Source organism: Candoia aspera, chromosome 4 (assembly GCF_035149785.1).
Source record: "Candoia aspera isolate rCanAsp1 chromosome 4, rCanAsp1.hap2, whole genome shotgun sequence".
Taxonomy (NCBI): domain Eukaryota; kingdom Metazoa; phylum Chordata; class Lepidosauria; order Squamata; family Boidae; genus Candoia; species Candoia aspera.
This window is the reverse complement of record NC_086156.1, coordinates 98368885-98393845: the sequence shown is the minus strand read 5'-3', so window position 1 is coordinate 98393845 and position 24961 is coordinate 98368885. Positions and strand designations below refer to the sequence as shown.

Sequence of the window (24961 nt, the reverse complement as noted above, 5' to 3'; positions counted from 1 at the left end):
CCACTCTTGGATGAAAGGGCTCCCCACCCATTTTTAAGTCAGGAGATAACTATCTCGGCCTGCAGTTTGTGGGTCCCTTTGCTGATCCTTACGTGGCTTCGCCTGCTTCTCTTTCTCATCCCTACAGTCACCTATCTTCTTGCCAAGTTGATGGGAGACAAAATGTAACAGATTTAACACACCTGGATGCTTTCTGCAGATGGTGTTGGAATAAGTGGGAACATATTATTTTAGCATTTGTGTCTCTGGGGATGGCTTAAGGCTGTTTCTTTGGGCTGGGGACGAGATGAAGGCGATGCCATGGGGACATGGGAGATAGAAAATCTGCTAAAACATGTTTGGGCTGTGATTAAGTGCCAGTGGGGAAAGGCCCAATATGCCAGCCCTCACTCTTGTGTCAATTCACTTACCATAGACGTAGAACACAGAACTCCATCCTGAATACTGAACTAGAATCCCAGCAAGAGGCATGGCCACCACCGCCCCTGCATAAGAGCCTGGAAAGGTATGTAGGAAAAGTTAACTAAATATACAAACCAGATTCCTAGCTCCCATCAGCCCTTGAAATTATACTACAATTGCTCTTTGGTCTGAAATGCCATTCTTGGTTGTAGCTGTAATTCTTGACCATGAGAGGAAACCAGATGATAAAAGCCCACCCACAAAAGAGGAAGAGGAGCTGAGAAATAATGAAGAAATTAAAGGGCCATTCTTTACTAGCAATGCTAGTCGAACTGAAAAGGAAACAAGAAGGGTAGAAGCTGCGAAATAAAATTACTAATCGTAATTGCAGCTGCAGGAGACCATATTGTTCCTGAGTAAACATTATAGAAATACCTATGAATAGGATGCCTGTGAATATGAGCACTGCTGGATATCATATTGTATTGCTTTGTGCAAGCACTATTTTAATTCTGTTACTAGAATGTTATGGAAAAGCAATAGCTTGGCATCAATAAAGCAAAAATGTGAGAGCAGCTTAAATACTCATTTTCAGTGAGTTCATGAACCAGTCCTGGGATGATTCAACTCATGGGATGAGAGCAAAAAAACCCCAATGAAGTGTTTTGATCTAGAGTTTTGCACAAAGTCTAGTTTGGTGTTTTTCAAACTGGGCAATTTTAAGGTGTGTGAACTTCAACTCCCAGAATTCCCTAGCCTGCATGTTGCCTGAGGAATTCTGGGAGTTGAAGTCCACACATTTTAAAGTTGCCAAGTTTGAAAAACATTGGTCTAGAATAAAGATTCAACTCTCCAGGAGTCAACTACTGTCACCTTTAAGAAACTGAAAAACAGTTTCCATGATTAGTGACAAGGTTAGCTTACCGCAGAAAGCTGTTGTGGCCAAGCGGCTACGTTCCAAAGGGGGTGCCCATTTGCTCCAGATACCATGGCATGCTGGGTAGGTGACTCCCTGGAGGTGAAGGATTATATAAAAAGGAAGGCCAGAAATTAGTTTCAATAGTTTCTTAGCTCTTTCCCATTCTGACTTTTCTGTAAGAGATAGACAGATATCTAGAGACTGATGGTTGCACTGAGGGATAAAGCCTGTTGGCCCTGAGGAAGTAAACAGGATCCTCAGAGCTGTCAATGTGATCACCTGTGCATTAGATCCATGTCCTTCCTAGTTGGCCAAAGCCTCCCAGGAAATAATGAGTGGGTGGGTCCAAGCAGTGGTAAATTCATCCTTGAGAGAGGTGGTTGTCTGTCCTCTTCTCAAGAACCCATTGCTGGACCATATGGTATTAGGTAATTTCTGAGTTGTCTCCACACTTCCCTTGGGGAAGGTTGTTGAGAAGGTGGTCATTCTGCAGCTTCAGAAGACTCTAGAGGAAGTTGATATCTGGATCCCTTCCAGTTGGATTTTAGGTCTGGATAGAGTACCAAAATGGCACTGATCTCACTTGTTGATGTCCTAGGGAAGGACTGGAATGAGATCCATCCTGCATCCATCCTGGGCCTCCTTGATCTCTCAGTGGCCTTCGGTAGCATCAATCATGGTATCCTTCTGAACTGGCTCATGTTGTTGGGAGGCACAGTGTTACTCCCCGCAAGTGTGGGACTCTTCTGACCACCTGCCTATCTTCTGAAAGGCTCTAAAGACCTGGCTTTTCCCTCAGGAGCCTTGTCAGGCCATCTTAATTATTCTGGTTGTGGGACTGTGAGAAGTTGCCTCATGTGCGATTTGTCCTATTTTTATTTCTCAATGGTTTTTAATGTTGCCCTGAGTTATATCTGATTAGACAGCTATATTAAAAAAGAAATAAATTAAATTAAACTTTAAAAATAAAATAATAAATTAAATTAAAAAATAGACTGAACAGGGCTAGCCCATGCAGGTCTGCTTGCTAATATGAAGAACAAGGGAATCTGTCTGAAGTGAATCTCAACTCTAGTATGAGAACAGCATCTAAACTATGCCTACAAGCAGCCAGCTTGTTCAGGGGCTTATGACAGGCCACTTAGCATTCAGAACTGTGTCTTCCAATCTCACTTCTTCCTCCCCAGTATCTGCTACCTAGAGAATCTAATGATTGGGCTGACCCTACAGCTGTCTCCAGTTTGCTGCCCCTCAGTAGTCTTGATCTTCACTTCCCATGATGCTCCAGTCGGCATGGACTTTTGTCATGGTGGCAGGTGGTAAAAGCCCAACACATCAGGCTGGGGAAAGCTGGTGCAAATAATACAGAAAAGCAAATCCCCAGTCTGGAGCTGTTGTAAGGCAGGAAAAATATTACTGCCAGGCAGATCAGGAACCTCTTTGTAGGACGAAACAGGATTTATCCCATTGAGGGCAATAGCATGGCATGGTTTGAAGTTCTTATACCTATATGATACTGTTAGCCATTTGAATATATCTCATTGCTTCTTACTGTTAGCAGTAAAAGTGTTCTCCATTGTTCACAGCCAAGCTGTTTATTTTTTATTGGATTCTCCCAATACCCTACCAGCTGGAGATTCAGCCAGGCTTTATTTAGTGAAAAGTGCAAGAAGCTCACAGAATCATAGAATTCTGGAGTTGGAAGAAACTACAAGGATCATCTAGTCCAATCCTGGTGGAAGATGGAGAAGAAACCCCTAGGGATCTTGGGGAAACTAACTTCTGGAACTCTGAACTGCTCCTGCATTAACGTAGTGGCTGCAGAAGCAAACACATGAAGTGAAAACAGCCTTACCTCAACAAGCCCTTGCAGGATCCTCACAAAGATCACACAGCCAAAATGGATCCGAGCAGCTGAGGGAATGAGCATGTTCAAAGTAGAGGTTGCCACAATGGCAAAGCCAAAAACCCTGCAACCAGTACAAGGGGGTTTTAGCAGAAGTAGCAGCAAACAGTAGCAGTTTACTTTGTGCATGGACTTTCTATTGCCTTGTTCTTAGAAGGCGTTCTAGTTGAGAGTGCCCCTGTTCACTTTTTCAGGCAGTCAACCATACCCTCGCTCCATGATATTCCATTCCACACACTCAGACCTTGTAGACCAGTGTTTTTCAAACCTGGCAACTTTAAGATGTGTGGACTTCAACTCCCAGAATTCCCCAGCCAGCATTAATCCCCAGCAGAATTCTGGGAGTTGAAGTCCACACATCTTAAAATTGCCAAGTTTGAAAAATACTGTTGTAGACTATTTTGGTGTCCTGTCTGCCCTTCTGCATACTCCTATAAAATGTAGTGTCTGTTGTTCCCTCCTCCTTTTTGTAGATGCTTCAGCTGTGTCTTCAGAAGGACCAGGACTTGCCTCTGAGCTGTAGACTTGGGAGGGAATAATAATGAATTTCATGACTGCTGACTACCTCCACTCCAGTGCCATCTCATGAAGTGCAGAGTGTCAACTCTTTTCTCGTATTTTAAACACCACCCTGCACCCCACTGTTTCTGATTAAGAGGGTGTTTCCATTTTGTGTGGGGACAAAATTGACCCTTGAAGACTTGAAGTGATGGCATCTGTTGAGGCAGGATCCTCACTAAAGACTTTGGGCATCCTCTGGAGTCATCCAGCCATTGTTGTACTGAAATAGCAGCAATGAGCTTTGCATTGCCTTGATGCTGGGTAGGTGATGCTAGAAGATGCTTGAAGTCTCTAGTGGAGGAATGGCCTGAAGGTGGTGCAGTCTGGCAATATGAACCTGCAGAACATAGACGCTTTTTCTTACTAAAGACTCAACTTCTGCTCTCGTTAAAAATCATTCCAGGTAACTCAAGTTCCACTTCAGACTTAACCCAAGTGACTCTCGCTGGCTTAAGGCCTCTGTTTCCTATATGAATCAATTTGAGCCACATCTTTAGAAGAGACGATACAGCTTAAGTCATAATTGTTCAGCTATAATATACATTCTTGGACAGCTGAGATCTGATTTAATGCAACTTGCCAGAGTTGCTGGTTTCCCAACTTTCATTAGCCCAGCCAGAATGGCCAGTGGTGAAGGGCACCAGAAGACCAGGACACCAACATCTTGATGGCCAAAGATTCCCTAGCTACACACAAACATATATTCACTTTCCCACTCAAAACATTTACCTGTTAGCTGCAAATTTTTGTGCTATGAACCCCCCTGGGATCTGGGTGACGATGTAACCCCAGAAGAAGGACCCATGGATCATGCCCACTGTCTCTGGATCCCAGTTGAACTCAGCTTTCTAAATAGGAAAGGAGAAGAGACAAATGACAGGAGACACATGAGCAGGCAATCCCGGATTAGAGCCAGCTATAGTGCTTCCCCTTCAGCAAAGGATCGTTACCTTGTTGTGGTGCTGGAGCTTGAGCACCTCAGTGATGCCATGAGCTAAACTGTGAAGGGCCACCCAAGACAGGAGGGACATGACAGAGAGGTCAGACTAAATGCGATCCCTGGGGAAGGTAATGGCAACCCACCCCAGTATTCTTGCCGTGAAAACTAAATGGATCAGTACAACCAGAGATATGTCAGTATACCATCGGAAGATGAGACCCCCAGGTCAGAAGATGGTCAAAATGCTACTGGGGAGGAACAGAGGATGAGTTCAACTAGCCCCAGACGTGATGACACAGCTAGCTCAAAGCCGAAAGGATGGCTAGCGGCCAATGGTGCTGGTGGTGAACGGCAAATCCGATGTTCTAAGGATCAACACACCATTGGAATCTGGAATGTAAGATCTATGAGCCAGGGCAAATTGGATGTGGTTATTGGTGAGATGTCAAGGTTAAAGATAGACATTTTGGGCATCAGTGAACTGAAATGGACTGGAATGGGCCACTTCACATCAAATGACCACCAGATCTACTACTGTGGACAAGAGGACCACAGAAGAAATGGACTAGCCTTCATAATTAATAGTAAAGTGGCTAAAGCAGTGCTTGGATACAATCCAAAAAACGATAGAATGATCTCAGTTCAAATTCAGGGCAAGCCATCTAACATCACAGTGATCCAAATATACGCCCCAACCACAGATGCTGAAGAAGCTGAAGTAGAGCAGTTCTATGAGGATCTGCAGCACCTACTGGACAACACGCCTAAAAGAGATGTTATTTTCATCACAGGAGACTAGACTGCCAAGGTGGGCAGTCAAATGACACCTGGAATTACAGGTAAGCATGGCCTGGGAGAACAAAATGAAGCAGGACATAGGCTGATAGAATTTTGCCAAGACAACTCACTCTGCATAACAAACACTCTCTTCCAACAACCTAAGAGACGGCTTTATACATGGACTTCACCAGATGGACAACACCAAAATCAGATTGACTACATCCTTTGCAGCCAAAGGTGGCGGTCATCTATACAGTCGGTAAAAACAAGACCTGGAGCTGACTGTAGTTCTGATCACAAACTTCTTCTTGCACAGTTTAGGATCAAACTAAAGAGATTAGGGAAGACCCACAGATCAGCTAGGTATGAGCTCACTAATATTCCTAAGGAATATGCAGTGGAGGTGAAAAATAGATTTAAGGGACTGGACTTAGTAGATAGGGTCCTGGAAGAACTATGGACAGAAGTTTGCAACATTGTTCAGGAGGCGGCAACAAAATACATCCCAAAGAAAGAGAAAACCAAGAAGGCAAAATGGCTGTCTGCTGAGACACTAGAAGTAGCCCAAGAAAGAAGGAAAGCAAAAGGCAACAGTGATAGGGGGAGATATGCCCAATTAAATGCAAAATTCCAGAGGTTAGCCAGAAGAGATAAGGAATTATTTTTAAACAAGCAATGCGCAAAAGTGGAAGAAGACAATAGAATAGGAAGGACAAGAGACCTCTTCCAGAAAATTAGAAACATTGGAGGTAAATTCCAGGCAAAAATGGGTATGATCAAAAACAAAGATGGCAAGGACCTAACAGAAGAAGAAGAGATCAAGAAAAGGTGGCAAGAATATACGGAAGACCTGTATAGGAAGGATAACAATATCGGGGATAGCTTTGACGGTGTGGTCAGGGTGCTAGAGCCAGACATCCTGAAGAGTGAGGTTGAATGGGCCTTAAGAAGCATTGCTAATAACAAGGCAGTAGGAGATGATGGCATCCCAGCTGAACTGTTCAAAAACTTGCAAGATGATGCTGTCAAGGTAATGCATGCTATATGCCAGCAAATTTGGAAAACACAAGAATGGCCATCAGATTGGAAAAAATCAACTTATATCCCCATACCAAAAAAGGGAAACACTAAAGAATGTTCAAACTATCGAACAGTGGCACTCATTTCACATGCCAGTAAGGTAATGCTCAAGATCCTGCAAGGTAGACTTCAGCAATTCATGGAGCGAGAATTGCCAGATGTACAAGCTGGGTTTAGAAAAGGCAGAGGAACTAGGGACCAAATTGCCAATATCCGATGGATAATGGAAAAAGCCAGGGAGTTTCAGAAAAACATCTATTTCTGTTTTATTGACTATTCTAAAGCCTTTGACTGTGTGGACCATAACAAATTGTGGCAAGTTCTTAGTGGTATGGGGATACCAAGTCATCTTGTCTGCCTCCTGAAGAATCTGTATAATGACCACGGAACAACGGACTGGTTTAAGATTGGGAAAGGAGTATGGCAGGGCTGTATACTCTCACCCTACCTATTCAACTTGTACGCAGAACACATCATGCGACATGCTGGGCTTGAGGAATCCAAGGCTGGAGTTAAAATCACTGGAAGAAACTAACAATCTCAGATATGCAGATGATACCACCTTGATGGCTGAAAGCGAAGAGGAACTGAGGAGCCTTATGATGAAGGTGAAAGAAGAAAGTGCAAAAGCTGGCTTGCAGCTAAACCTCAAAAAAACCAAGATTATGGCAACCAGCTTGATTGATCACTGGCAAATAGAGGGAGAAAATGTAGAAGCAGTGAAAGACTTTGTATTTCTAGGTGCGAAGATTACTGCAGATGCTGACTGCAGTCAGGAAATCAGAAGACGTTTAATCCTTGGGAGAAGAGCAATGACAAATCTCAATAAAATAGTGAAGAGCAGAGACATCACACTGACAACAAAGGTCCACATAGTTAAAGCAATGTTGTTCCCTGTAGTAACATATGGCTGTGAGAGCTGGACCATAAGGAAGGCTGAGAGAAGGAAGATAGATGCTTTTGAACTGTGGTGTTGGAGGAAAATTCTGAGAGTGCCTTGGACTGCAAGAAGATCAAACCAGTCCATCCTCCAGGAAATAAAGCCAGACTGCTCACTTGAGGAAATGATATTAAAGGCAAAACTGAAATACTTTGGCTACATAATGAGAAGACAGGACACCCTGGAGATGGTGCTGATGCTAGGGAGAATGGAGGGCAAAAGGAAGAGGGGACGACCAAGGGCAAGGTGGATGGATGATATTCTAGAGGTGATGGACTCGTCCCTGGGGGTGCTGGGGGTGTTGACGACTGACAGGAAGCTCTGGCGTGGGCTGGTCCATGAAGTCACGAAGAGTCGGAAGCGACTAAACGAATAAACAACAAATAGTGCTTCCCAGGCAGGACTTGGAGCAATGAGTCAGGGGGAGAAATGCAACTGAGCCAGCTTACCGCATTCTGTAGAAAAGAAACAGGAAGAGGAAGGCTTGCAGGAGATCATTTCAGGCAAATGAAATTGTACATAGACCATTAAGTCCAGAAGTTAAACTTATCTATGTGCACAGCTGACAGCACAGGTTAACCTGAATGAAGACTGAAGAGAGTGTCTTTGAGAATGTGAAGAGTCCATTTCTCTCATACCTGACACCAGAATTCCCAGGATTAGGGAAAACCCATAGTAAGTGAACAAGTCAGGCCTGTTCCCTCTTCCTTATGTCTCCTTTTATAAATTAAGCATCTATTTTGAATTCTCTACTTTCTGTTCTCCATGTGAGTGGTGACTTGCATTTTTATAAATCCAGACCTTGCATTTGTCAGCATGTGAAATTTCTCAGATGCTATTGCTTCACCTGTTGAACTGATGCATCCGGCACAATTCTAAGAAGATGCAGAATGTCTGTTGATATGAATGCCCCCCTCAAAAAAAAGAAAAAACCTGAACCAAAACACAGCTGCCTTCCATTAGTAAAGGCTGAACAGTCTCACCTTCACAACGACTTTATCCCCTTCGTAGACAGTGTTATTATTAACCATGCTGACAATGGCCACACCCAGGTTGCATCGGATGCCAAAGCTGATGCAGAAGCCCAGACCACAGAGGATGGCAATGATGTAACGGCGAGGGAGGCCAAAGCAGGTGCAGTCTATGACGGGCTGGGGCTTCTCGGTCACTTCAACAGGCCGCCCCTCTTCTGTCAGCTCGATGGTCTCACCGGCAGGCTGCTTCCGTTCTAGAATTCTGGTGATGGAGACAGAAGACAGGGTGGAACAAAAATGGAGTTAAAGTTTCCACTTTGGAATAGTGGTGAAGGTGCTGGACTAGAAACCAGGAGATCAGAAGTTGTAGCTTTCTCTTAGGCACGAAAGCTGGTCGGTGTCAGCCTTCCCAGGTAGACCAGACAGGAAACTCAACCAGATGAGCTAATCCTACTTTATTGTAAGGCTCCATTAACAGAATCTTGCAAGTCTGAAAGTACAAATCTCCCGCCGTCTCCTTTACAGCCTGAGAAGTTAGGGAGGGTCCCTTCTGATCCTCTTGCTCCACCCATTATGCAGCTGTGGGCCGTGCCCTCTCTTATCTGACCATTCCCTAGGCAGCATCTCTTCACCCTGCCTCTCAAGGTATTTCTCACATACCATTACAATGGGTGACTTTGGGCTAGTGGCTGTTTCAGTTCAACCCATCTCATAGGTTTGTTCTTGGGAAAATAGGAGCATTATGCACACCACTGTGAGTAGTACAAAATAAAGGTGTGAGGAGGAGGAGGAGGAGGAGTCAGCTCTTCAAGGTAGATCAGACTAGAAATCCAATGTCATGTAGATCAGTGTTACTTTTACCGTAAAGCTACATAACAGAATCTTGCAAGTCTGAATGTGCTTCCCTGCTCCATTCCTTTATCTTTGTAGGAGCTAGGGAGGGTCTTCTACAGGTTACATTCCTGCCCTGGACTCAGTCCTCTTTTATCTGAGTGTTGTCTTGGCAGCAGCTCTTCCTCCTGTCCCTCAAGGCCATTCCCTTTGCCCTCTACATGATGATGATGATGACGACAGCAGCAGCTACCCAAGCATGAGATCTCTCCACATTCCTTCTTTGATTCTTGGGTGGGCCTGCCCTGCCCTGCCCAGGTGGAACTGAACTCAGGTGGAAAAAGGGTAACTTTGCCAATTAATTCTAACAGTGGAGCTTAAATAGCACTGCACCACTTTCAGTTCCTTCACTTCATTTGTGTTGCCTCCTCCCTCCATGTTTGTGGTTCCAGTGTGCATGCATGTGTGGTTTTTATAAAATTGGCACTGATGTGATTGTGCTTGTTTGCTTATCAGTCTGAAGCATCCATATGCCATTTTCCTGGGCAAGGGTCTACCAAGGCATCTTACAAACAAGACAACTTGGCTTCATGTACATAATAGGTGCTTAAATATTCTTCTGCATTTTTCTACCAGTAATCATGCAATTTAGTGAAGGAGATGTTGCATTTGAGATGCTGCTTAAAAGAGATTTTTTTGAGCAATTACTCTGGGGGGACTGGTGGTTCTTGCACTTATTTAGTGATATGTCCTGCCTTTCTTGCAGTCATCTCTAGTGGACTGCAGTTGGTTTCCTATGCTTCAGTTACATCATGATAGAATTCCTTTTACTCAGCTTTTTTCAGTCATCCTGTTAAGGCAGGGCAGCAACTGGCGGGGGCAAGCGGGGCATGTGCCCCGGGTGGCATGCTGGGGGTGTGTGCCAAAATGAGTGCTGGGGGGGCACCAAAATGGGCGTGGAATCCATGTTTGCCCCGGGCAACACAGACCCTAGTTGCGGCCCTGTGTTAAGGGACAGTCCTGCTCATACAAAATTATTGGAAAATTTGTTTTCCTCCTAGAGAAATTATTTTCCACCCTATTTCTGTACCCCACTCCCAATTTGAGTGACAACTTCAAAATACCATCTGTGGCCCAATAATCTTCTTCAAATTGATTTATTGCACAATCCACTTGCAACACATTAGGTTCAAGCTCTCCACACAATGATCCTTCATTTATCTGGTCTCCTCTGATCCTTTCTATCATGTCATTCAGCAAAGGTATAACTTGATACCCCCCATCCTAACCACATTTTGGACTACATCTCCCATAATTCCCAGGTACTTAGCACCTTGGTTAGCAGTGAAGGATACAGTAGGATTATGAAAACTATATTCCAAACATTGGAAAGGATCCAGATTGCTTGCTGGTTTACTGAAGCACTTACGCACTTGCTCTGTACATTGGTAATAAACCACACTCCCCAAATCTTGATTTAAATACATTCTTCCAAATATCGTTTTTATTCTTTCCAAACCAACAGGCTATTGGAAAGAAATTGCATAAACAGGATAGGGACTCTGTTTGTCTGCAGGATAACTCACTGAAAACTGGACCAAATTTGGTGCATGGGGAGAAGGTAGCAAAAGAAAAATAGAATTTTAAAATGGGCCAGATACAACTGGGGCTACAGAGAAAAAAAATCCAGAAAAATTCCCTCCAGTGCATCCCTCTGGGAGAAGCAGTTGGGCAGTGCCTTAGAGTGTTACAGGTAGTCCTCGCTTAACAACCATTCATTTAGTGATGGTTCAGACTTATGATGGTTTTGAAAAAACTGACTTACAACCAGTCCTCACACTTATGGCCATTGCGGCATCCCCACAGTCATGTGATCACAATTTGGACACTTGGCAACTAGTTCACATTTATGACCATTGCAGCATCACATGGTCACATGATCACCATTTTTGACCTTCCTGACCAGCTTCTAGCAAGCAAAATCCATGGGGAACTGTGGGATTTGCTTAACGACCATGTGGTTCACTTAATGACCATGGTGATTAACTTAATGACCACCGCAAAAATGGTGATAAAATCAGGTTGGATTTGCTTAATGACCACTTCGCTTAGCAACCAAAATTCTGGTCCCAGTTGTGGTTGTTAAGCGAGGACTACTTGTATTTGATTGTTCTATTCTAAGCTCCCCCTTCTCTCTCTTCTCTCAAGTGACCCATAATGGACCTATTATTCAGGGCCTGGAATAAGTCATACAAAAGTCATGTTCTCCAAAGTACTTTTCCTACTTAGTTTAATAGTGTTTTACTGTGTATCAGTAATGTAATTACCACAATAGGGTCATAACACTTTTATTAAGTTCAATGAAAAATCTAGCCAGCTTTTGAGTATGACAGAACTTGAGTATGACAGAACTTCTTCAGATTCAGTGTGAAAGAAGAATATCTTGACAGGGATGGGGACAGAGGAAAAAATACAGCTATCATAGCAGAAGGCTCATGTTTAATGCACAAGTTTGCCCAGACATTCTTCATTAAGCCTACCACATCTGGGCTGCAAAGACCCATATGACTGTTAGATGGCAGCAAAGGTGTTTTCTGTATTTTTGAAGCCTGAAGTAGCCTTATTCTTTTTATTTTATTTATTCATCTAAAAAACACTCAGGTAATTGAATATAACGCATATAGGAGTACAGCTCGCTACAGGTGCACAATCAAAGCCCTGTCCTTTTTTTACACACATTGTGCATTGCAACACATATAAAAAGATTCAGGGCTTCCATCATGCAGGTGCGGCCTCCATCTTGATTCTTTTTTAACTTCTCTCTGTGAATGCCCCTCAATACAGCTGTATGTTTTACATGCTTCTGTTAGTTTTTCTACTGAGTAGGGGATCACAGCATTCCATAAAACATATTGGGAAGAAGAACAACACCCATACCTTCTTCCTTGGCAAATACAAAATCCAGCAGGCAGGGATTCAATTTTGCCCCTCTGGTGCTCATCAGAATTCACTGACTCTTGTGAGTTAGTGAGCAAAAAATAGAGAAAAATGCAGTCGCTTTTAAATATGCAAAATAAGAGGTTTCTCTTGGACAATGCTCACTAGGCATAGCATCAATCAAAGCAAAATCAATAATGCAGGGAAGAGCATTGTTTTGGTGACTGGCAGATGCACTTAACGTTGGAGGCAGGTCAATGCCAAGTGGGTCGGACTGTCCCATAAGTATGGGAGGAGGGGTGCATGGGCAGGAGGTGCACATGGGCGCATGGGCATGCTAGGGAAAGTTTGGTAGGGTTGTTTTATTTTTAAAAAAAACTAAACTAAATGTATTTTTGGCCATACTTGGCAGCTTTCATGTATGTCTTATCTCAAACTGGCAAGAAAGCCTTCCACCAATTTTGGGCCACGCTAGTCCAAGAGGTCTATTGGTGGCCCTGGGGCTGATTCCAGGCCCATCCTGGTCTAATGGATGGAAAGAGGAGCTTTGCTTACCCCCTGACTTGTACGGAAGAGTTAACAGACTCTGCTTCAGTGAAAGCAGAGTGACCTGAAACTGGGAGGCTGTGAGAAGGAATTGCAGAAGTTCTGTCCTGCCAACGATTGTAGAGCGGCTTGGAGCACTCCCAAGTCCTTGTCTATCACCAGCCTCTTCCTGTTCTTCCATACCGTCTTGTCAGCCTGGTGGAGAGGCGGGTGCTACCCACGCAGAAGCTGTTCTGATCAGAGCCGATGCAGATGGGCTGTGAGCTCAGTCTCGGCTCTAGGCCCAAGAAATCTCTCTCTTGCTTAGCAACCAAGGAACATGGTCCTTCTTCCCAACCCTGCTTGGATTAACTCCCTCCCCTCATTCCAAAATTCTCCCTGCCCAAGTCTTCCCACTAAGTCTTCTGTCTCCCCTACTGCTCTGGTCTTCCTCTGCCCTGCAGAGCTGGTTACAATCTGTAGGAGCTCCTGATAACGTTCCAATCCTGGCACGGAGGAAATTTTCTGCATCCTGCCGAAACTCCCGAGTGCTTAGGAGACCAGATGGACAGGATGGCCCATTTTCATGTTCTCAACCTTAAATTCATTGCATCCCATTTCTGCCTGTTTTTTTATCCTTTTCTTTCAGGCTGCCCCAAAAGTCATACATACTTTCATGTGCGTTCTTCCATGACTGTATTTTTGCACACAGTTCTCCTTTCTTTGTATTGTCACAAACTATGTGATTGAATACAATGCATTTTAATGCCATGTTCACAAATATATGCCTTGTTTCCCTAATATGCACATTCTGTATGCTTTAAAAAAGTAGGAACACTATATTGCAGAATTCAAAGGTGTGAATATCAAAGAACTGCATTTATGTTTAGCTCAGGAAGCGCTAATTTGGTAAGTTTAGTAAATCCCACCTCCATTTCTACTTCTGAATTACTTACGAATTACTTATTAAACCAGTGAAACTAGTTCTGATGTGTCTAACACTAGTGAAAAAGAAATGGGACGTGGGCAGGGCCGCAACTGGTGGGGGGCAAGCGGGGCATGTGCCCAGGGTGCCGCACTGGGGGGGGCGCCAAAATGAGCATGGGGGGGGCACCAAAATGGGTGCGGAATCCATGTTTGCCCTGGGTGACACAGACCCTAGTTGTAGGCCTGGACATGGGACTTGTGGATTTATAAGACACCCCACTTTGTCTTCCCAGATTTTCAACGTTGAAATTTCCTTTTCCCTATGAAAATCCATTTTTAGCTTAGATCTCTAAGGTCCAAGCAGCGGGCATAAGCACATTTGCCATCAATATAATAAATGGGGACCTTTATAAAGGGTTGCACTGCAATTCCCAGAATTCCAGGCTGTGAAGGCCCATGGAGATGCTACTTGTTTCTAAGGTCTGACACAACTTTTCTCCTCCCAACCCCTAGAAGAGATCCTATGCACTGATTGGCTGAACTGACTACACTGGGAGAAATACCAGTGATACTGTAATTTTCTTCCACAAGTAACACAACCACCTATTTTATGAGTCTACCTCTCATACCTTTTACAAGTGAAACACACAAAAACTTAGCTGGTGAATTCCTGTCAATACAGTAAATGCTACTCCTTGTTTTTCTAAAAATTAGAGAATCTTACCTAACCAAGTTACCTCCTAGGTCTTTAAAAAATAGCACCTGAATATTTTGCTATGGGGTTTCTAAATATTTATGATTGTAGCTGTTGTCCTGTATAGAAGCAATGCAGAGCTTTTGTAAGGAGTTTTGAAGAAAGCGGGTGGGCTTTGCTGTCCTTAATTTTTGGATGCAGTCAAAAAGGTTATTTCACATGGATGATGGTGCTCTGTTTTATTTGATTGCTGTGAAGTGTGCTGGATATTATTTTAGTCAATTGTTTTTGGAAAGTATTGATTTTATTGGCACATAGATTTATTATTATATTTATCAGGTAATAAATTGATTTAATTATATATTATTTTTGATTTATTATATATTAAATTGATTAATATTATAGAGATATGCTGGATTTTATGGTAATCAATTTTATATGCCTGTTTTAATCTTTGTGTATGTACTATGTATTTTGGGGCGGATATCAGAGGGCCTGTTGAAGAATTTATCTCTTATACAGGTAGTCCTCACTTAACAACCATTCATTTAGCAACGGTTTGGAATTACGGTCGTGCTGAAAAACCAACTTGCAATCAGTCCTCGCACTTATGACCATCACAGCGTCCCCACAGTCACATGATAACAGTTCAGATGCTTGGCAACCGGTTTGCATTCACAACCATCGCAGCCTCCCATGGTCACATGATTGCCATTTTCAACCTTCCCAGCTGGCTTCCAGCCATGGGGAACTGTGTGATTCACTTAATGACCATATGGTTTGCTTAACAACTGTGGTGATTCACTTAACAGCCACCAAAAAGGTCATAAAATAGGGTTGGATTTGCTTAATGACTGCTTCGCTTAGCAACCAAAATTCTGGTCCCAATTGCGGTTGTTAAGCGAGGACTACTTGTATAAGAGGACTATAAGCAAATATTTTCCTGTAATATCTGAAGATTTTCATTTGTTGTGAGTGGTTGCTATCCTCTCCCTCCCTCCCTTTCTTCCAATGGTTGCCAGCAAATTGTCTCTGTTACCTCCCTTTTAATCAATCTGTCTTAGGTAGAAAGGACCTAACCTTGAACAAATTGTAACAAAAGCAGATTTTGCATTAAAATGCTTAGGAAGAAGCCCTGTTCAAAAAGTCTCTCTCTTACTGGAAGAACATGGGAAATACTGCTTTAAATGCTGACACAGCTAACAAAAACTTAAGGCTGTCTCAGTCATGAACTAGGAGTGAGATAAAGGCAAAAACATGGAAGAAATATATTTATACCATGATTAGGTATAATTGGGGAAAGAACACTAACGTATTATTTTCTTATTCGTATGCCAGCCAAGGGTAGCCTCAAGCTGTATAAAATCTATTTGGCTTTTGTCACCCATTACCTTGAGGGAAGCCAAGATACTGCAGAAACTGGATACAGAGGCCTTCGGGGTTGTCCACAGGGTGTGGTCAAAAAAGTCAAGATGGTGGCTGTGACATCGCAATCAAAGTTTTGACTGTTTTTTATGTGCATCACACATGCAACATACAAAAAAACGAGCTTCAATTACACCGTCACGGCTGCCATCTTGACTTTTTTGTCCACACCCTGCACACACCTCCAGAGGCAATAGAGGCAGGAGGGGCAACAGCCGTCATGGCAGTATAGCGTTCTGCCCACTCAAGGATGGGAGGAAAGTGCTTCAGTTCAGAAATGCCCTAAGACAGTGTTTCTCAACGGTAGCCATTTTAAGATGTGTGGACTTCAACTCCCACAATACTGCTGGCTGGGGTATTCTGGGAGTTGAAGTCCACACATCTTAAAATGGCTACCGTTGAGAAATACTGCCCTAAGAGCTCTTTTTCAAAAACTTTGTTTAGATCAGGGTATGACAGAACGGGGTATAGGAGGAGGGGCCCATGAAGTTGATAGATGGAGTCTGATAGCCAGACCCACCCCTTTTGTCCTGCAGTGCCATGATTACTGGATGTCTTTCCCACTGGCTGGTGACCTGCAGAAGAGGCAGGGCAGCAAAACTGGAGGAGTCAACCAGTTGCTTTGCTGCTCATGTGCTACAAAGTGAAATCAGGACACCCCACCTGGCAGTGAGTCAGAACAGAGGCCACAAAGGTAGGATAGGGGTCGGCAATGGACAGAGCAAGTCTCATACTGGTATCTTGTCCGTCAGTTCAGAGATGGGTATACAGCACTTTAACTAAGAAGTGGGGAGAGGCCCTTGTCTCCACAGCCCTGTCACTGCCTGCATTCATAGGCAGGACTGGGGAATTGGCAACAATAACAAGCAACATCCAGGTTGGCTGGGGTGGACCCTGGCAGATGCCTTAAGATGCTGACCCCTGGCATTTTGCACAAGTAAACTGTTAAGCTGGCCATATCCCAAGATTAATTTTCATCCAAATGAGTAATTCTCTATGCCTATCCTGAGCAAGATTTTCCTCTGTCGGCTAGGCTCTATTCCCTGCTCTTTGCAACAGAGCACCCTGCCTACCTCTGGATGTTGCACAACTCTGGATGTGATTGCTTGTGCTGACGTCAGCTCTAGGTGGTGGAGCTGGCTGGCAGCTTAGCAGGAGTGGTTTTAAATATCCCTGGCTATGCTGTCCACTGCCAGCAGCTTTGCTGTGACCTTGAATAGTACCATAAGCTCATCAGACTCCAGTATCTTGCTTCTCTTCCCCCTTATAATATCCATTCGAAGTACTAGATATTAACCATGGGGAAGACCAGAAATTTTCACTATCATGCAGAAAGAGTCAGCACAGCCTGGCAAAACCTAATTTTCAGGGTGGTTTCTCAAAAGTAAATCCTATCAATGGATTGTCCTCTGGAGTAAGAGTCCAGAGGACTTCAGCTAAATAGCTTTGATGCTGCACAGACCTATTGTTCAAATGAACTCATCAAGTCTTTTCTAACTAGTGACCTCCAGATGTTTTGGATCTATGGATCCAAAGTATTCCAGCTGCACCAGGTTGAGGAAAACACATCCATGTTTGTTCATCCAAATGATCTTTTTAGGTCTACTGATCACATCAAAAGCCCCACAAAGAAATAACACAAAGCATTCATTGCAGACATTTCACACTGGAAAGGTGGGATATTATTCTGTGGTTTTGAACTGTAAGGCAATGGTGTAAGATGGTATGATATCGAATGTTCTCCAAAGTGCTAATCTGCCTCTAGAGTCTAGTAGGACTAGAGGGAGCTTGGATATAAGTTATTGGCATAGTACATGTATTGTATCTAGAACTTCCCAGATTCAATCCAGGTGGTGCAGGAAAAGCTCTTGCGTGAAATCATAGATATTGGCTACCAACCAGTGATGACAATATTGACCTACATGGATCAATGTCTCAGTTTTCTGTGCTCCTATGTACAAATACTTCATTGTCTTGATTTGTAAAGTATACCCAACCAGTGAAGCTAGCACTATATTGTCACATAATTCTCCTTCTTAAAATTCTGTGCATCTTTGAGATTGTATCTTTCTTCTTCTTCAACTTCTATTCCCTCCCTCCAATCATTAGGGCCTTCTCCCTCTCCTCTTTTTTAAAACACATTTCTTTTTTTTGAATCATAGGAAAATTGACACAATATCTGCTCTTCAGGGCATCCTTTGTGTAGGTCAGTACACTGCATATCCCTCTTAATGAGATGTGGACAACATTATTTGGCTTCAAAGTGGACTCTAGATTAGAGTACCTGGTTACATAGAATAATGTGAGTGTGCTTGGAATAAAACTGGGCTCTAGTTGTGTGTAAAGATACCAGAACTGACCAATACTGTCCTTGCCATTAGCACAGAATGCTACATGTCACATGGGTGCGACTAAAGCTGGTAAGCTGGTCTAAATCTCCTTGGTCTTATTAAAAAGCATTATTTGAGAACTTCTATTGACCAAAGGCATAACAGGTGCAAAGGTCAATATCTGTGGTCCCATTCGGTGATGGCCACCGCACATATGAAGCTGTAGCTTGTAATATAAGAGGAATAAATAGCAAAGGGTATGAATTAACAAAGGACGAGGAGGGAAAAAAACAATGTTGTGTGTCTGTGAAACAAAGAGAAAGGAGAAGGATCGAACTGACATAAATCAAGGTGTTCTGACCTTGTAGAATGGAACTGATTAATAAATGCAGAGAACTGAAGATGTAAGTTTAATTATGAATGGAAGTGCTTAAACATATGTCAGAAATTATGAATTGAAATCATCTAGGTTATTATGAATGCATATGAAAGTAGGAATCCATAGATTTGTGACAATTGCATGTTACTTTCCAATGAATGGTAATAATGGAAAAAAACAGATGACTTTGGGGACAAATTGTGCAACATTCTGAATGAATGTAATCCTGGGGGGAAGTCATTCTGCTAGGTGACATGAATGGATGGGTGGGAATGAGATAAGAGTACACAGAAAAAAAATGCTCTCAGACATTTGGAGACTCAAGAGTGAATGAAAAAGATGACCGGTGGGTGAGAATCTACTTAGCAAAAGATCTGTAAATTTCTAATATGTAGTTAATACATAGGTTTACTCATTTGTTGACATGGCAGAGGAAATCAGAAAGCATGACTGATGTGATTGCTGATGATGAAAGACCAAATGAATTAGTAAAGAATACAAGGCTGATGAATGTGGGACAGGCCATATTTGGTAGTGTCAAGAGTGGATCTTGGCTGGAAATGGACATGGAAGAAGAGAAAGAAACTGGAGTGAAAGTAGAATGACTGTAGGAGGGAAAGCTGTTGTTATTATGGTCTTCCAAGTCAAACTTGGTTCCTAAGGACTACATGGACAAATCCATGCAGCTTTCTTGGCAACATTTTTGGAAATGGTTTAGCAATACCTTTTTCTGGGATGTTTTTGACTTCTCAGTCTAGGGCAGTGTTTCTCAACCCTGGCAACTTGAAGATGTGTGGACTTCCACTCCCAGAATTCCCAGCCCAGTTGTGTGACTGATGCAAATTACAGTATTCATATCATTTGTATGATGATGTCATAACACATGTTCCTTTTCAGCTTCGATCAACACTTATGCTTCAACCTAGAAAATGTGTTCTATCATGGCTTAAGGTTCCAGTAGAAATAAGAAATTAAGAGTAGTTCACAGAGGATACTTGTCAAAAAGTACTGTATCCTTTGTGAGGTAGGGCTGCAACAAAACCTGTACTGGACTTCATTTCATTTCCTTTTAATTAAAATTAAATAGATCTGATATGATTACTCTCCAGTAATGTATGTAATAATTCTCCCTATCTGTCACATGAAAATTACAGATTGGCAATAACTTTAGGTTATTCAGAGGTCTTTCTATCTAATCACTAGGAGTCAGCCCCAACTTGATGGCACATAATCAATCAATAATTTTTGGAGCTTTCTGGGCCTACATGCAAACCTTTTGGGGGTCAGATGCAGCTTTCATATTCTTTTGATTTACAAATATATATGTCTCTGGATACCTAAACATTATCTTGAATATGAAGAAATTGTCTTACTTTTGGCTGGATTTGTTTGAGTTCCAAGCTAATAGGCATTAGACTTTCTGAGTTTGCAAGTTAAACTGAGTTGGAAGCTTTAACTATCTGTGACCAATACATAACCCAAGTAACTCATATTCCCCCAATTGCTCTAGTCTTTCTCTTTAAATTCTGTAAACTGATCAGAAGATTGTTTTTTTTCACCAGCGTTCAAACTTTCTAAGGACACCATTTCCATGCCATTTCCTTCCATTCCTTATTTATCAGTTGCTAACTTCAACAATCACCACTTTTTCAAGTCTCCTTGATCTTGGATAATTGGTGAGGCTTGCAAGTCAACCTATGTTTTACTCTGGAAAAAGCCTTTATTATTTCACCCCATGGCATTTGGCTCAGTTTCTGACTTCAGAATCCTAACTTTTCCTCAGCGTGATGACCTACAGCCTGATATGGTACCATAGGGGCTGTGGGACCAGATTTTTGGGAATCCTTCTCCTTCTCCACCTTTGCCTTCTTCTTCTATATCAGTGTTTCTCAGCCCTGGCAACTTTAAGATACGTGGACTTCAACTCCCAGAATTCTCCAGCTAGTTGGCTGGGGAATTCTGGGAGTTGAGGTCCATGTATCTTAAAGTTGCCAGGGTGGAGAAACACTGTTCTTTGTTGTTCTACATAGTTGTTGTTGTTCATTATATTTCTGATCTTTTGAAGATTGAGTAAACATTCTGGGGGTGGGTAAATTAAAGAGTTTTATGCTTTGCAAAATGGCCAGAGGTAACAGTTTGGGGTGTGTGATTGTTTTATCAATGTTATTTTCATCCCCCCACCCCCTTCCTTTCGCAGTGTTAGCAGAACAGCTGCCAAAAATGGCACCTTGTTAGATTTCACACAAAGAACTTCTAAAATAGAAGGAAGACAAGGAAGGACGCAAATTAACTAAGGCAAATCTTTCTTCCTGTTTTTTTCTTACAGCTGAATACCCTCTGCTGAAACTTTCGTGCCTTGTTCTTTGCAAAACGGTGCCCTCAGACACTGAAACGTGAGGCCATGAGGCAATTCTGATCGTAACAGACTGTGTGTGTGGTTTCTGGGGGGGTGGGGGGGTGCGCATGCGCAAAGTTGCTGGTGGGAACATATGGCTGTAGCGTTAAACCTCAGCGTGTCACTACTGTGGCCAAAGCCTCCATCACTCCCATTTCTGCCCTACCCTCCTACATCTTGTCTATCAAAGATGCAGCAAAAAGCTGAGAATAATGCAGGATGCAGACATGCAAGCACATTTAGTTCTCTCCAGAAGCACTTTGCTAACAAGCTGTCATTGGCAGACATTCTACATGCGCTTGCCTTTATGTGAACAACCTGAGATTGTGGATAAACTTTATCACCTGCATTTTGTTAAGTGTAACACAAAAAGAGAAGGTGACAACTGAGCATGGAGAATAAATGTTGCGGTGTACCAAATAAAACCAAAGCAGCTTTGAGGAGGTTTTTCAGAAAGACGGGAATGCAAGCCGTTCCAGAGACTTCTTTCTTCTCCACTGTTAAGGTTGCGCTTTCATGTTGTTTCTTTTTGTGTTCTTAAGCGTGGGCTGTGAAAAAGCTGAGCCATCTTGTCTCCTGGCCTTCACAGGTCAGAAGTGTTCAGCAGGTACTGGATTTCCCCAGAGATCTTTCAGACCTAAGCATAGCATCAACACCAGAAATTCACCAGGCAACAGAAAGCTAATGTTGAATTTTATTTCAACCTTCTGGTATTTCTGTTTGCACATGTGGAATAGTGAAAAATACATATTCTGTCATGTATTGTGAAATATACAGGTCTAAGTATCTTAAGGTTTTTATTCAATTGTCTTCCACTGGACCTGTATAATTCAAAACTACCTGCAGCTGCTCCTTAATTTCCTGCCGTAGCCACGTTTGATCTGCTAACCATCAAGTGTGGCGGAGAAAGAATTCTAAACAGCAGCAGCAAGATTAAAGCTCCACTCACCGAAGTTCTTAGGACTGTTTTAGGCAAAAAGGTAACGTCTCCCTCAAGTCAAGCTCAATTCCTGGTGACTAATGAATACATCCATGTAATTTTCTTGAAAACCTGGAAGAGGCTTGCTATCATCCTAGTGATCTCCCATCCAAATTTTAACCAGGCCTAACCCTGTTTAGCTTTTTGATGAATCAAAGGATGCCAGTTTGAAAAACCTGTCATGATAAGAGTTGCTGAGAACAGATGGGCAGCCAAGGATGACAATATTTATTGTAAAACTATGGGCACTTGCCTTTTCTTCCTGGTGGAGGCAGTGGGATTTGTAATTAAATCTACATATCATCTCCATACAATGAAATATAGGCAACTATATTGAAATCTACATATCATCTCCATACAGTCTGTATTCTTCCCACATCTGGCTATATAAATTTGGGCGGCTATATAAATTTGAAAAATAAATACCTTTGTCTTTTATTCTTTGTTTTTGTTGGTTTTTAATATTTTTAATGTATTTATTTATTGTTTTTAGCTCCTTGTATGCTGCCCAGAGTCACTTGTTTGTGAGATGGGCAGCCCTGTAAATTTGAAATGAATGAATGAATGAATAAAAATAATCCACAGCAACCTGAATTTGTACTACTGAGAGGGTAGCTCCTATTTTAATCCCCTGTGTGGAGCAAGTCACTGCTCAGCAGGAAAGAACCACAGTATAAAATGGGGAGCAGGGGGGTGGGCTGTGGTAGCAGGTGTCCCTTTCAGGGAATTATGGATATGGGAAGAATACAGACTCTATGGAGATGATATGTAGATTTAAGTATAGTTGCCTTTTTTGGTAAAGCTGGTGTACTTTTACTAGTTATATAAGAAATTCAGTAGGTAAAGCTTTTCACATCACTATTTCTACATTGGGGAGCTAAACCTGCTGAACTTTCTACTAGCCTCCTCCTAATTATTATAATAAGTAAGTTTCTACCACTGTAGCCACCAGAGGATTTCAATGGACAACTAGTAACTCTGTCCTCCTAGGATTTAATATTAGCCTATTCTCTCCTATACAGACCCTCACAGCCTCCAGATACACTCCCAAGACCTCCATGGCCTCACTAACATATCCTGGGGTAGAGATGTAAAGCTGAGGATCATCATCACCCTGGGTCAGTGGATGACCTCACCTAGCAGTCAGCAAGTTGAGCTCTTCTCTTCTACCACCACCAAATGGAACCAGCCAAAAAGGGAAGAGCAGAACCCCTGCCAAACACTGCCCCCAATCTCTAACCCCTGAAGTCGATCCAGAAGAACACCATGGATAATGCTACTGAAAGCTGCTGAGAGGTCTAAAACGACTCCCATCCAGATCCTGACAAAGGTCGTGCACTAGCATAACCAGAGCTATCTCCATTCCCATCCCCAGGCTGAACCCTGACTGACAAGAGTCCAGGTAATCCATTTCTTAGATTCAATAGGGAATTCTGTAGCTGGTCCCTTACCACCATTGTCTCAACAACCTTCACTAAAAAGAGAAGTTGGAGACCAGGCAATTGTTATCTAACATCTCTGGATCCCTGGAGGGCCTCCTTAGGAGGGGTATTGGGGGAGAGGGGCGGTAATATAAATCTAATAAACCAAACCAAACCAAATATCATAGCCTTTAAGGCTGCCAGCAACATCCCCTCCCATGAGGCATTTATGGTCTTCCAGAACCAGTGACAACCCCCACTCATAGCTACACAAAGAAGCCATAAGGGACAAGGGTCCAAGCCAAAGGTGGCAGAAGACATCCTAGAGAGCACCCCATTCACTTTGTCAGTAACTACAGGCCAGAAGGATAACCTGGCAAGACATTGTCTCAATCACCACTGTAAACCCTGCCCATATGGAGTCAAGACTTGAGTTAATGAGTACTTTACTGGCAAAATGCTATGCTAACTGGTCACAGAAGCCAGGGGAAAGGTCTTGCAATTACTTTTCCCAAAAGGGAATTGATTGATTGATTGATTATGTGCTATCAAGTCAGTGTTGACTCTTAGCAACTACATGGATAGATTTTCTCCAGGAGGATCTGTCCCAATCTAGTTCTTCAGATCTGCCAAAGGTGCACCTATTGCCTCTGTAATTGAGTCCATCCACCTTGTTGCTGGCCATTATCTTCTTTTTCCTTCCACATTTCCGAGGAATATAGACTTTTTCAGAGAGCTAGGGCTTCACATAATGTGTCCAAAGTATGTTAATTTGACCTTGGTCATTTGTGTCTAGAATGACAACTCTGGGTTGATTTGTTGGATGATCCATTTGTTTGTTTTCTTGCGATCCATGGCATTCTTGGGAGTCTTCTTCAACACCAAAGCTCAAAAGCTTCTATCCTTTCTTTCTATCCTGCATCTTCAAAGTCCAGCTTTCACTTCCATAAAGTGTCACAGGAAAAACCATGATTCTGATCTTTAAAAGGGAATTAATCACTTTGATTAAGGCTGCGGGACCACAGCTCTCTGATACAATCATGATTCAGTTAGCCACTGCTAAGCATGTTGTGCAAAAGCAGTGCATGAATTCCAGTCCAAGTGTGCTGCCTCAGAGCTTGATACTCAACTGCCTTGTCTTGCAGGCTTCCCTATCACGCTGGGTAACAAAGGTGGCCAGTAACTGCAGGATGCCTCTTAAACCTGCCCCAGGCCTAGTTGAATAATTCATCTCATTCCAGCACGAAATGCTGCCTTCTTCATCTATATTTCATGTAATTAAACATTGAGCATTTCCCCCTTTTCTTTTTCTTATTTTTTTTAAATCACAGTATGTTTAATTCTCCTAAGTTCTTTAGACATGGGGTCAAGTTTCTCGGGGGCCTGCAGTAATTGAAATACGAAGAAGCATTTCTCTGTCAGACCTTGTTTATAGACTACCAAGGACACACCTTAAGCGACTGTTGGAGATATTTTATATATTATTTGGAGATTTGCTCTGATCTGTCCTAGGAGGAGGAGGAGGAGGAGGAATATAAGAAGCTTACAATCTTGGATATGGTTTGCAATTTACACTGTTTAACCATGGTTTATTCACAATAAACTGGATTTGCAAA

The 24961-nt window shown here is 42.6% G+C and overlaps 1 protein-coding gene across 1 annotated transcript in view; it reads right to left on the bottom strand.

Moving 5' to 3' along the window:
• Positions 1-24961, bottom strand: part of SLC17A7 (solute carrier family 17 member 7) — a 47415-nt gene that overhangs the window by 8762 nt on the left and 13692 nt on the right. The window contains exons 2-6 of the mRNA XM_063301155.1: positions 8512-8764; positions 4518-4636; positions 3177-3291; positions 1327-1414; positions 411-497 (exon numbers count right to left, since the gene is read on the bottom strand). Of these exons, the coding sequence (XP_063157225.1) occupies positions 411-497; positions 1327-1414; positions 3177-3291; positions 4518-4636; positions 8512-8764 (662 nt within the window). The remainder of the gene's footprint in view (positions 1-410; positions 498-1326; positions 1415-3176; positions 3292-4517; positions 4637-8511; positions 8765-24961) is intronic.